At 37.6% G+C, this 14,913-nt stretch overlaps 1 protein-coding gene across 1 annotated transcript; it reads right to left on the bottom strand.

The window, feature by feature from the left end:
• Nucleotides 1-896: 896 nt before the first annotated feature.
• LOC307127306 (uncharacterized protein) lies at nt 897-3,982 on the bottom strand. Its single transcript, XM_079818441.1, has 2 exons — nt 3,945-3,982; nt 897-2,969 (listed from the first exon to the last, which is right to left on the bottom strand). Exon 2 carries the CDS (start codon nt 2,959-2,961, stop codon nt 1,162-1,164), a length of 1,800 nt encoding a protein of 599 aa, XP_079674567.1. The 5' UTR covers nt 2,962-2,969; nt 3,945-3,982; the 3' UTR covers nt 897-1,161.
• Nucleotides 3,983-14,913: the final 10,931 nt, after the last annotated feature.

The raw sequence follows: 14,913 nt of genomic DNA, 5'->3' as shown, positions 1-14,913 counted from the left end.
TGCGAACAAATTGTCGCTTAAATGATCGATCTTGTTATGCGCCCTAGGTGCTTCTATAAATACAAAGGACTAATTATTTTTCTGTGCCCATGAAAAATATCCTTTTCTAAGAATTAATTAATAATCAATACTGAACGTCCATGGGACGAACCGATTGAATGATTGTAATGTTAAAGTAGCTACTTCAAGTGAATCTATTTAACTGATTAAAATATTCACAATTAATCATAATGAAATCATAATGAGTTATGAATCATTATTATTATTTCCCCTCAGAGCTAATTCGCTACGAAGGAGATTGGTAATCAACAGACACTCAAAATATTGTTATCCAAAACCACATTAATTATATAAGCTGATTTGACTAAAAAAAGAAAGTTGTGATAACAAATCATGAAAATATTTTACAGTGTGTTATTAGCAGGCTGTGCTAAAACATGCTCATAGTTTTTGTCCATTTTAAAGAGTTATGCTTTTATGCTTTTATTTTTTTAACATGGAAAATCTCACATATATTTTATTTTGTTCTTAATGGTTTAAACTAAACATATAATCTGCAGAATGAAGGCTCATTGTCCAAATTGCATGGCGAGCAGCTGGTAATGGTTTAAAAACAGTAAATTAATAAACATCTGTCAAGATCATTCTACTTTTCAAAAGCTCTTCTTTAAGTGAATATGCAAGGCCAATATTTCTTACAGTATGACCGGCAGGTTAGTTAGAGTAATGAATACAGACAAATACAAAAAATAAAATTAAAAATTTTGGCCAACATTTATCAAACGCATGTGACAACATTTCCCAACAATAAATAGATATTGCATATTGTTTTTCACTTTTGGTTTGCTTGTTCTGTCCAGTGGAATATCAAAAAAGGTCACAGACTCACTCACTTTCATAAGATGCATTTTAATAGAAGCTGTAAAAACAACTGCATAAAAGTTTTTTCAAGATGTGATGATAGCAAATTAAGGTACAAGAGAGATCTGTGATTAACAGTGCATGTTATGTTAGAATGTATTAACTAGCATTCTTATCAGTACATTTATACAGCTACAAATGTAATATACATACAGTCTCACTAAAGTCAAAGTTAAAATGATTTTAAAATGATTGAGTGAAATTATCTACAAAGCTTTTATTTGTTTGTTATAACCTGATTCATTGATCACTTTTCCAGGGCTCGGTTTGCACTGATGCTTTATCATAACTTTTGTCTATCATGAAACGGATCTGTACTCCAGGCGCAATGTCCATTTTGGATTTGTACTGATAAATATCATAATTCTCATTACCATAGCCTATCTTTTCAAACTTCATAACATAGTGATATGTGTAATAGTCATCATTCTTATTTTGTGAACTAGTGTAAAACCCCACCCATGAGTAGTAGAAGGGTTCTTTCCAGTCTGTGAAGGCTTTCTTGATGTAAAGCCGAGCACAAGCTTTACCGTCTTCAGTGAAGAGCTGTAGACCAGCATCGTCCAGCTCTGGTCCATAAAAGAATTCTGGACCATTTGATGAGCGTTCTTCAGGCTGAAGACCAGGATTCGGTGTGCCACAATCCGATGGTAATATTGTCACTACTTCAACACCCTCCCAGGGCGTAGTTTGAGCTAAAACTTGGATATGTTTTTTGTCCAGCAGAAAACGGATTTGAAATCCAGGAGTAATTGTCAAACTGGAATCGTACTGGTAAATGTCATAATTGTGTGTGATATAGTTTTCGGTCTTTGCAAACTTATAAGCATATTGATAAGTGGAATAGGCGTCATTTTTATCTTGTGAACTTTTGTAGAACCCAATCCATGAGTAACGAAGAACATCCTCCCAGTTACTGAAGCTTTTCTTGATGTAGAGTCGAGCACAGGCTTTGCCGTCTGCAGCATAGAGCTGCAGACTAGCATCAAATCCCTTTATTGTAGTGGGGATCACTCCATTAGCTCCGTCAAACTCTGGTCCATACCAAATGTATGGATTAGTAAAATGAAAATCGAAAAGTGATGGGTACAGTCGCAGTCTGGGTTGGAGACCAGCATTCAGGGAGACAGACGTATCTAAAGTCCCAGATGATTCATAAATATTCAACTGTTTCCTGATCTGTGTATGAACTTCATTTGTATCACTGGAATAAGTATTTTGGCAAATATCAATGTGTACATGTTTGGAATTATCTATCATTTCAGAAGGTATTTCCCATATGAGTTTTGAGGAACCTTGTGTAGTTGCCTTTATCTCTAGTTTAATCCCCTCATATGTGTTACATTGTAAATAGGGTGAGCGTTTCTTTCGGCTGAAATGACTGTGTGTACAGTCAGTGCTGCTATATCCTGTCTCTGTCAAAAACTGACGGCATCTGTCATACTCTGTGCCTTGTTTATTACGTGGTAAAATAAGATTATTGTTCTGAGCCAGAGAGCAGTTTTGAGGGTCTCCGATCTGCAAAATCAGAGCAGAATCGATCTCATAAGTGTCAGAAGGATTAAAGTCATTCTTGTGAAGGTTATGTGATGTAATAAACACTCTGAGTATCCTTTTTGGCCTGTTTTGATCCACAGAGACAATGAGTCTGTCCATGTTTCTTTGTGGCACATTGGTGTTTCTGTAATAACTCAGCACATAGGCTGGCAATGCCTTGGCTCCAGGAGATTTTAAATTGCCAACTGAATAGTAACTCTGCCAAGATCTCAATGAAGGAAGAATGCCCTCTTTATTTAAATACCGATGGAATCCAAAGTCACCTCTATGAGGATCAAAATCCGAATCAAGTATGAGAATGTTGTTCTGATCAACATTCAGGACTTTTTGGGCAAACCAGAACAATAATTGGAGTCCATGACGTGGAGCAGACTTGGCATACGTAATGTTTTTCAGGTCATCAGTATGGGTAAGTTTTCTCACAGAAGAGACGCTCGCCAAGAAGAGGCAGAAGAGCAGGAAGAGTCTCATCATGGCACCCATGGCAAAATCTTAATAAAAAACAAAACATTGTAAATCAAACATACAAGCTATAAATACAATTGCCATAAGCTGGCAATTTAATGATGGCAATTTTTTAAATATAAAAATTAATTTATAAAAATGTTATATTGAATTTAAGATTTTAATATTAACATGTAAAAAAACTGAACAGGGACATTTTCTGCTATTTTAATGCTAAACAATATTTACAATATAGATCTTCATTACAGTAGTACATTTTTATGAAGGTTCTTAAAGGTGTGGGCTTTCTGTGAAGCGCCAGTTGGGAGATTCAAAATAAATAGAGCAATGCTTTGACAGTGCACATTTTTGGGGAAATCTTACAGTTATATCCACATTAAGATGGGAAAGGTGAAAATATTTTATACAAAATAATTGCACATCACATATAACATTTAATTTAGTTGATTTTAAGTGTTAAAGGGATAGTTCACCCAAAAACGAAAATTCTGTCATAATTTACTCACCCTCAAGTTGTTCCAAACCTGTATGAGTTTCTTTGTTCTGCTGAACACAAAAGAAGATATTTTGAAGAATGTTTGTAACCAAGCAGACAGAGCAACCATTGACTACCATAGTAGGGAACAAATACTATGGTAGTCAATGGTTGCTCTAAAATATCTTCTTTTGTGTTCAGCAGAACAAAGAAACTCATACAGGTTTGGAACAACTTGAGGGTGAGTAAATCATTTTCATTTTTGGGTGAACTATCCCTTTAAGAGCACATGAACATGCATTGATCCTATTATTGACAGTATAAAGTCTAATAACTTTTGTTTGAAGTCAATGTAATATTTTGTAAAAAAACAAAAAAAACAAAAAAAAAGAAGAATAATATATATAAAATGTATATTTCAGTCAATTCTGTACATGTAATTTATTATCATAGATACGTTATAATATGAATCTAAACTCTTTGAAGACATCTCTGTTCACCAGACATAAATTTAGATTCATCCTACCTCAGGTTGAAGGTCCTCAGTGGAAGAGCCTATGTCCTGCACATTTCTTCTGTGTTTCTTTATATAGAGGAGGCAGTACTTTACAGACAGTACAGGGTGTGTCCCTCAGTTGTAGTCATTTTCACCATAAGCACAAATTTATATTTCTGTCAGTGGGTGCCCACAGGGGCACAACTGCACATTTGATGAGGGGTATGCAAGATCAGTGTTGAATAAATTTAAATTGTTATTGCTTTTGTTGTTTTGACACATATGACCTTTTATTCAAATAAATAAGCTGACAACTTTTTAGATAAGACGCAGATCTGTTCCAGAATCACTGTTTATCGTATTTGATGACATGACATTGCTATAGCTTTGTAATAGGTTTTGATGAAAGTGGCATAGCATGCTATACTAACTATTAGTTATGCATAAATAACCTGGAATAGTTAAAATAGCATGCTATATTAACTATTATTATAAACATTATTTAACCAGAAAGAGGCAGAGGAACATCTATAGCTTATCTTAATGTGCTAGTGTCGGGATATGTACGGTAGTGACAGTTTATGCAAATATGACATTATTTATTTATAAGTTACCAATGGATCTTGAACAGTTACTTTATTCTGTGTGGCAATTTTTACACTGTTACATGTTTAAGTACAGTATCAGGACAACCCACATGTTTTACTGGTACTGTTTATTAACTATTTAACAAGGTATTTTAGTCATCTGTTGCAACTTTATAATAACCATCCAGATAATGCTTATAGACAGTTTACCAACTAACCCTTAACAAAGTGTTAGGAATATCTGGTCTGTCTATCTATGTAATGTTTATAGATGTTTTAAAAATTGTTTCGTAAAGGTTTACAAACATTTTATAACCATTACCGGATATACCTAATATATTATATGATAGATATAATGTGTTACAATAAACTGTTAATTTACAGCACTACTAATAATTAGTAAACATTTCATTATAATTTCATTGTTTGTTAACAGTTAAAAGACAATTAACTAAAGATTAATTAACTATCAATTTACCATCTATTCATGATTGTTGTTATAAAGTGTTACCATATTTTCTTTCTCCCTCAAGGTGCTTTGCTTAAATTTCTCAGCCTTCAGGCTCTCCCTAAGGATACCTCCACTGATGAAGGTAAAGTGAATTTCTCTCACTGAGCTGAGCTGTTAATAGTGACCTCTTTCAATATGCTAACAGTGAAATGGTAAAACGTACTTCAAAGGTAATTTCAGATTTTTTTTTTCAATTATTTTCCCAGCTACACCATCAACTTCACCATCAACAGATGCATCACTTCTCAGTGCTGATGTTTTCTCTATAGCACAAGGTACCACAAACTCTATAATTATAGCTGATATCCTGCACATCCCAGAGTTTGTGTGCCAACTGAGTTGATGACCCTCCCATTCCCGTTGGGCTGGACGACCACTTAAGGCCGCACCCCAGCCCGTCAGGGAAGCGTCCGTCGTTAGCAACTTGCGACGACAAGGTACGCCTAGAGTGGGACCCAAGGCAAAAACCAGGGTCTGAACCACATAGTTAGTGTATGAAGCCACATGGCGCACCACTTTATTTGCCTGAGGATTGGCCCCAAGTCCTCTGGCTTTGAGCCACATCTGAAACGGTCTTATGTGCAACAACCCCAAAGGGAAACCCGTGGATGCTGATACCATTAGACCTAACACTCTGGTGCTGATGATCAGTAAGATCCTGGTCTAGCCTGACTTTGCTCAGGGAATACTGAATGGTCTTGATTCGAGCGGGAAACCGTTGTGCCCCCCTTGTGACCAAAAACCGAACAAACCCTAGATAAATCGTTCTCTGGGCAGGAGAAAGAACACTTCTCTTGGTGTTGAGTCTCAACCCTAGAGAAACTAGATGAGCTAACACACTGTCTCTGTGTTGAAGCACCATCTCATGTGATTGTGCTAAGTTTAGCAATCGCCTATGTAATTCAAAATGTGAATGCCCCGGATTCCCAATGGAGCCAGTAATACATCCATGCATTTCGTATACGTGCGGTTACAAAGCTAGCCGAATGGAAGACCCGAAATTGGTAAGCTTTTCCCCCAAGAGCGAACCTCAGGAACTTCCTGTGTTGTGGCAGACTTTATATGCGAATACCAGCGTCCTTCGGATCAATCGTGCCGAATCCAATCACAATGGTGAATATGCGACACGACCGCCTTCACTGTAACATCTTGACCTTGAGTACTTTAACTGCTTCACGGTTTAAGACTCGAAGATCTAAGATTGGACACCCCCCCCCCCACCCTACTGGGGACCAGGAAGTAACAGCCGTCACTTGTGACAGTACGAACGCCAACTCTGTCTTCACGGAAGTGGAGACCACGCCGTTCAAACACGGAGGACGACAAATAAATTAGATTACTAATTTTTACTGTGCTTAACACCCATGCAGAAACGCCTGGCAGAAGTTCACACGCTGCCTGAGATTCTGAGAGTGACAATTTTAACACTTCCTGTTGAGGGGATGTTAGACATTCTATGTCCTGGATGATAGCAGAATTTAAACACTGAACGTCTAACATTTTACCCAGGCGAGAGATAGCTCGTGAGCATCTCCCACCTGGGGTATTCTCACATATCCACGTGATTTCGCACCCATGATAGTAGAAAATGTCGACGTCAAGGGTACAAAAACACGTGAAGTAAATGTTTTTTCTAGACAGAAACCTCAAGCTCACTGCATTCGGGGATCTCTCATTCACGGTACCAGACAAACTGCCCTGGCCACCGCGCGAACAACCACCTCGATAAATTCCTCGTTTGGATTCACTATCATGTGAGGATCGTTCGCAGGCGGCTGCTCGAACAAACCCATTCGAGAGCTCCGAACACGGGTGCGGACTGAAAGTAGCCAAGACGAGCATAAAGCATTCTAACTGTAAAGGCTTGCAATGCTCGCACTCGTCTGACTCAATGCAGCGACCGCATTCTCCTCCCCAAACACACACAGCAATAAACATGTGCATCCAGTTCTGTTATTTGAAAGAGAACATGGATATACAGCGTTTTACTCTGCTGACTAGTTTCCAACTGATTAGATTTAACTAGAACTCTTTCCACTAATGTTTCTTTGTAACAGAGATGAGAAAGAGAAATCTGCACACTGCCATGTTGAAAACTAACTCTTAACAAAGATCTCGAGTTGAGTCTTGAAAGAGAGAGGGAATTTTTTTTTTTCAGAGACTTTGTAACACACCATAATACAGAGTTGATCTGAAAACAAAAAGACCTGGTTTGCTCCAGCTGAAGCTCATCTATTTATAGCCTCGTGCAGCAGGTGCGCCTATGACTCACCGGCCGAGGCTATAAATACCTCCGGGTCAATTTCATTGATGTGTTTTCACACTATTTTCAAAGCTGGTTATGTCAAAGACATTCCCATTTGCATAAGCTTATGCAGCATTGAGTGTAGCTCTTGAAAGGGAACAGTGCAAATCACTATTGAATTCCCACCAAACTGTGAAATACCCGTCACTTTTGCCCATGGACATTTCAGAATTTTTAATATACGGTAGTGCCTGTCAAATTTGTGTCAGACACTCAGTGATACATTCTGTACCTGAACAGATGGATTATATTAATAAAAACATTATTTTTCTCCTGCACTGTTTTTGGGAAGCGGTTCCTCCACGTACGGAAGTCACAGTTGCTTAAGGCATTGTCAGCCTTAAGCAACTGTGACTTCCGTACGTGGAGGAACCTAGCTCATCATTTAAAAGAACACGAATGTTCAAAGGGGCATTGTGACAATATGACAAACTGGCATGAGCTTCAGAGGAGACTGCAAACCAATACAACCATAGATCAAAGACAACAAGACTTGATGCTGATCGAGGATAATCATTGATACATTTAATAGTGATCAATTTAATAACCTTTTGCAATTGATATAACAAAATAAAGTAGTTTCATGTGGCTAAATTTGCAAAACAAAATAGCAAAAGTTAATTAAGTAAATTGTTGATGTTTTTGTCTCCTTATGCTGAGCATACTGGTAAATGAGCTGAAGTTAAAACTTGAGAAGCCTCTCATAACAGTTTTATTTTGTTTCTTGCAGGGAAAAAAAGAAAGTCAGCATAATGTGGACAACATCTAATCGGTCTAAAACTGCCTTAAAGGTGCACTGTGTAAATTTTAGTGGCATCCAGCGGTGAGGTTGCGAATTGCAACCGGTGACCCCTCCCTTTCGAAGCACATAGAGAAGCTACGGTGGCCGACACATGCAAAAATTACATCGTCGGAGGGAGCATTGAGTGACTAGCGCTCTGTAGAGACGCTGCAAAATGGTGACTTAACTGTAAGGGGACCTGCGGTGTATGGAGATCAAAATGGCTCATTCTAATGTTATAAAAACATAACGGTACATTATGTAAGGTTTTTATACACCACTGAAAACATAGTTATGTATATTACATTGCATTTCTATTAATAGATCTTCATAAATACTACACACTGGACCTTTATGCTGAACAAACCAACAGAAACATTAAACTTTTAGAATTAGTTAATTTTTTATAATTAATAAATGGTTTTGACCACAACAATGTGTCTTTTTGTTTTGTTTTGTCTGATTGTGCTGGAACAAGTCTGAAAAATATATTTAGGGTTTAAATATGCTGCTGGAAGAGGCCAGCAGAGGGTGCTCACTACTGTCAAGAAGCACCGTCCTTCCGATGAGACGAGGTCCTAACTCTATGTGGTCATTGAAAAAAATCCCAAAATCCCAAAAATTTGAAAAAGAGTAGGGGTTTAACCCCGGCATTCTGGCCAAATTTTCCCATTGGCCTCTGTCCACCTCCTAATCATCCCCATCCACTCTCCACCAATAATTCATCCAGGTGGATGCTGCACATTAGTGGTGATTGGGGTGCATCTAAAAGGGAAACCCCTACACATGCATATGCAATTATCAGCCACAAAAATAATGCATATATGCAATTATCAGCCACAAAAATAATGCATATGCAATAAGGTGTCCACGCCTGTCGATCGCTTTTTTTTCACTCCACGTCTTTAGTAAATCCTGACAGTAGTTTTTTAATGCCAAAAGAGGGTTTGCACTAGCGCAAGCTGTTAGTAAATCTAGCCATTAGATGTGAAACATACTGTTGACATCTTGTGAACTGTAAAAATCCATTCTAGAAAGCTTGTTTCCAATTACTGAATGTCTGGTCTTAATGTAAAGGTGAGCAAAAGCGTTTGCCAACTTCAGAGCTACAGACTTGTACTATATTAATTCCACGGTTGGTTTTACTGACCTCTGAAACAGGCTTGTAGGCTATACAGAAGTTAGGACTGGGTGACAGGGTGACGGGTAAGGATTACAAGGATTACAAGTTCACTTTACATTTAAACAAGGATCAGCATGTAAAAATACTCTACACTGAATGATCTGTAACGGAGATGTCCAGTCAGCAGGTCCTTATTGCAAAATAAACCAGAAAGGATAACAAGGAAGCAGGCACAACATGGAACTTTTGCAGAGGCAGAGGCAGAGGCTGTTGTCCAAAGTCTTGGCCTCATTTGACCGACCTGCTGCCAATGTTGAGCATGCTCAGCACTGGCGGTGAAACGATTCCGCAGCCGAATCCTCAGGAGAAGATGGCCCTGGTGCTTGCTGGACACTCTGGGGTGTCCTGAAGCCTTCTTCACTGCAGTTGAACTTCTCTCCTTGAAGTTCTTGATCCAGTTAATGGTTCTTTCATGTGAAATATTCTTTGCAGCAATTTCCTTGCATTTGAGGTCGTTTTAATGCAATGAAATGATGGCTGCACGGCATTCTTTGGAGGTAACCATTGCTAACACAATAACACAATGATTGGAAGCACTTCTTCCCTACTTTTTTATAGCAATCATTCTGCTCTTATAATCCAATCAAAATGAGTAAATAATTCACACTTTCCCATGTGCTATGATATAATTAGTGAAATTATGTTTGCTGGTCATTTTGTGCCAGGGTCAAAAAACTGTGAAATTAGGGTTTTTGTGAGAGTTCATTTCGTGCCAATAAAGCTTTTTACAAAATGCATCTGTGTCTTCGCGCAATAATCTAGAAATAATGTGACTCAACACCACAACAACTGAAGCTGCAAGCTATGCAAAACAGAATGTTACCAAATTCCATTTTTCCCCATCCTACTTCATCTCATGTTTTTAACAGCAAAAATGTATTCCGTGTGAATGGCCTGGTTTGGGAACAGTACTGCTGCAAATCGCTGCAGAGGGAAGAACGAACACCTCAGCACATCGTTGGAGGTGAGCTTCCCTCCCTCCAGGACATCTACTGTACAACATACGCTGTGTGAGGAAAGCTCAGAGGATCATCAAGTTTTCTAGCCACCCAAGACTCCCTCTCATTGCTACCATCAGGCAGATAATACTGTAGCATCAAGGGCTCACACCATCTTATTCCCTCAAACCATTAGACTGCTGAACTGCAACTAATTTACTATTAGTGATTTAAGTGTAGTGTAGTGCAGATTACATGACTACTCGCACAACAATACACATTATAAATGTGGAACCCCTCAGGTCCTATACTCACCCCACTCTGTACGGGCCTCAAGCCCGCCTCTTGAAATCAGGGGAGTGAGTTTACTCGCACAACTCTTAGTAGCTGGCCTCCGTTACACTCACCCCCTCTAAACCTCACTCCCATCCGGGTCACGGCACCAATGTAACCCCTCAGGTCCTATTCGCCCCGCTCTGTGTGGGCCTCGAACCCAGGTCTCCGGCGTGGGAGGCGGGCTCTCTATCAAGGAGGCTAAAGATCATCAGTCAGTCGCTAGAGCACCTCTTGAGATCAGGGGAGTGAGGTTTACAAGCACAACTCTTACTAGTTGGCCTCCATTACATATGTCTACTACTCCTGTAGAGTCATCTTCTCTGTATGTATGTATTGTATATTGTCGATTCTGCCTGGACAACACACCTAAGCTTTTAATGCATAATTTGCTTGTAAATGTTGTAGTGACAATAAAGTGAGTTGATTTGAGTTGGCCTTAGAGGGGCAAACATATGCAAATGTTTTATTTCAAATCGAACCAATAATTCAGAGTGCATCCAAAAATGCCTAAACATGAATTGTGGCAAGTTGATCATGAACTCCTTTTTTTCTTGTCCAAATCATTTGTTCTTTCTTGAAGTGACAGCCGCATAGTACAACATATAGAAATGAATTCCCCTCACAGATAAATAGCAATGTTTTATTGTTTATTTAACTAATATGGCTTTATAACAGAAGAGGTGCCTAACGATCTCAAAGGAAAGAAAAACATAGGCTAAATATAATGAATGAAAGTAAGCAACCTCCCGGACTCTAGAGGTCAATTCATTTTACCATATTTGTAGCTAATACGTTTCAAAGAATAAATTACATATTTTATTATTATAACAAATTAACAGTGCTTATCAGGACACTTTAATAATGTGACATGATTCATTGAGTTTTTATACGCTCTTCGGGCTCTGTTTGCTCTAATGTATTATCATAACCTTTGTCTATCAGGACACAGATCTGTACTCCGAGTACAGTGGCCAAATTGGACTTCTTGTCACCATCCTCCATTATTTTAAAATGCACAGCATATTGATGTGTAATAACTGTCATTGGCAGGTTGTGCTAACACATGATCATTTTGTCAAGATATTTATTTCATTAATGGGTTAAACTAAACATTACCTGCCGAATAAAGGGCCAGTGTCCAAATGGGCTGGCGAGCAGCTGGTTGTGGTTTTGTTCAAAATAAATGTAATTAATAAATATATGTCAAGATCACTCTACTTTTCACAAGCTCTTCATTAACTGAACGTGTAATGCTTTTGTTGTGAACATTTGTGTGAAGATGTGTGTTTGTGTTTGTGTGTGTGGTGGGTGGGATATAGTTTCCTTTCATGGAAAGCTGAAGTTTATGTTCTTTGAATCAACTGTATCAAAATGAAACTGAATCGTTGCATCAATTGTTGCTATTCTTACCAAAACAGAAAGCTGCTAAAAATGGATCAAGTTTTGTCACTAAGGACTAATGGAGAAATTAATGACTGATGTAACTTAAAGAAAAAACTTAAAGTGATTCGAAACATCTGTATCAATGGGAACATAATAGAATTAAGTAAACGTAAAATCTACTTAAACCTAAATGATCAGAATCAAGTTACAATTGTTACAATCAAGCAATTAACAAAATTAAATCAGGGTAATCAGATAAACCCTACAGTGTGAGTGCAACTAAGTTACTAAATAATATGCAGAAACTGTGTTGTATTAAACAACTTTAAATTGACACCTATTCATCACATGACTTGTCCTGCTCAGACATCATATTTATGACCATCAGCAAGGTAAAATACTGTAATGATTTACAGTCATTTATATACCCCCCTTTATATGTAAGTGGTTTTAGAGTTAAAAGGTGTGGCGAAGGGGTGGTGGAAGGGTTGCTGATAACTATCAACAAACGGAGGCAGGACTGCTGCGTGTATATATACCTTTATTGTTGATTAGCTGAGTGCTCTCCACCTGTGTCAATTATCTGAACGTGCTTCTCCCGAACCTTGTTTATAAAACATAATTTGTTTGAAATTAATAAACTTTATAAATGTATCCCCTTTATAGCATGTGGAACGTGTAAGGATCGGTTTTGCTTCTAGGACAAAAGCTGAGATCCAAACCCCAGCAATAGAACAATAAAAGTCACTAGAGATATCACAGAAACTGTGGGACACCACCCTGATCAAACATTTCAGCCCCTCCCCATTTTGCCCTCGCCTTGCCTTATTTCAAGTCAACAAATGCAGATATACCAATGATGATGTATCTTAAAAACCTATTGTTTTATCCCTTTCATGTTTGGTGTCCTTTTAAAGGTCTTGGTGCGAATGGTAAAATGGTCTCAGTTTCACTGCAGTCACTAGTAGTATTAGAAAGGTTGAAAACTAATGAGAATTCGGTTCTCCTTTTTGAGTGGTCTCTTCAAAGATATCTGATCCTCTCCCCCAAAACCAGGTGGTTGTGTTGCAAATATTTACAACCCTTTTGTTCTAGCTGGAGTATTTAAGGAAGGATAACAGAGCTGCCAGGGGGGAACATTCTGTAGCCAGAACCCCCGTGCAGTCTGTGTCAGTGTCTTTGAGACACTCACACACACTGCATGTATTGTGCCAGACATGATGACTCTTTGAAATTATTTTCATATTACTTTGTGATTGTGTTTATGTTTTTACGCTGATCAGTTGTGTACCATGGATTCTTGCTTAATTATTTTCTTGTCTGGCCAAAATAAATGTTAATCTTGATTTATTCTGTATCTTTCTGAAATCAGTATTTTAGTAGTGTCGCATGCGGAGAAAGTAGAAGTTACCGCAGATCTTTCTGCCAGGGCAGATCATACTGGGAACCCCATGACGGGAGCATGGAGCCACACTGTTAGACATTTAGAAGAGATTTTACAGTAACTTACTGGCAACACTGTTGCCAGTAAGTTACTGTATTTGAGATTTACAGTACAATAACCGCATTTCAGTTTACAGTAACTACATGTTACTGTAATTATATAATACAGTAACATTACTGTAAACCTTGGTTAACAGTGCATTAATCCTAATCCTATTCAATCATTAATTCTTACTGAATTACATTAATTCTTACATTAATTTATCCTACAGAAGTTCTAACATTTAATCCAAACAGACACAATTATTATTAAATATAAAATTCTTTATTTAAAACATTGCAAGTGCTTTAACTTAAACATGTACATGTGTGGAAAAAGTTCACTTTAAAACATCCTAGAATCAAATCTTATTTTCAGAAAATCATGTATAAAAGCAATCAGAGTGCATTCTATGTCACTTATTTTACATTTTATTTACATTTATGCATTTGACAGACGCGTTTATCCAAAGCGTCTTGCATTGCATTCAAGATACACATTTTACATTTTGTCAGTTCTTGCTTTCCCTGGGAATTGAACCCATGACCTTGGCGTTACTAGCGCCACACTTTATTGTTTGAGCTACAATTTTAAAAACTCTGCAGAAAATAGTTGAAGAATACTGTAACTTTGGTGCAAAATACTTGTATACATGAATAAAATATAAACATAAAAAGCAAATGAATTCTGAAAGTATACACAAGTTTCATGTCTGTACCGATCTGTGCCATCTTGCACATTTGATGATTTCAAACAGGAACCAGGATTCTGCTCCATTATGGCAAGAAGAAGTCCCTCTAGATAAGAATTATATAAAGTTAGTCATACAATTTGAGTATACACAAACGTTTTACACTGTTGGAATTTAATCATTATTAAAATAATAATCCCATACGATTCATCATAATGGTAAAATAGTATATTATGCACAGTTAACACTTTGAGGTACACCTAGCTAAACGTATGCTGTCTAGTCTAATCCAGTCCTGCAATGGCTTCATGAAGATGTGAAATGAAATGTTCAGTTTTTGTTTTAGTTGGTGATTCAATGCTATGAATATTTTGAAGAATGTACTTTGTAGTGATGCTAAACCTGACTGCATATTACAGAGAGGTGTTTCTGTTATTTAGCTTAACAAAATTGATATAAAGTATCAAAGAAAACTGTCAGTACATAATAGTAGCAGCACAAACTACATGCTCCAAAAAAAGTCATATTCCTGAATCACCTCAACACGATTTCACAAACTATTTAATCAAAAACAACAATGTAACCTTTTATTGCAGGATGGATTACATGTATACTGCATTAGCTTTAGTTAGGTATCCTCAAACTTAATGCTGCATTCACACGGGGCGCCAACGTTAACGCTTCTCATTTACTTTGACTTTTTTAACCGGCATGACGCCCTGTGTGAATGCAGCGCAAGTGTCTGTGTACATTACATATCCTATTAAAAAAGTGTCTCACCTAGTCCAAGTTTTTCCATTC

Source organism: Gobio gobio (genome assembly GCF_949357685.1).
Source record: "Gobio gobio genome assembly, chromosome: 6".
Taxonomy (NCBI): Eukaryota; Metazoa; Chordata; class Actinopteri; order Cypriniformes; family Gobionidae; genus Gobio; species Gobio gobio.
Note: the sequence above shows the minus strand (reverse complement) of the source record. Positions and strands in the feature narration are given on the sequence as shown.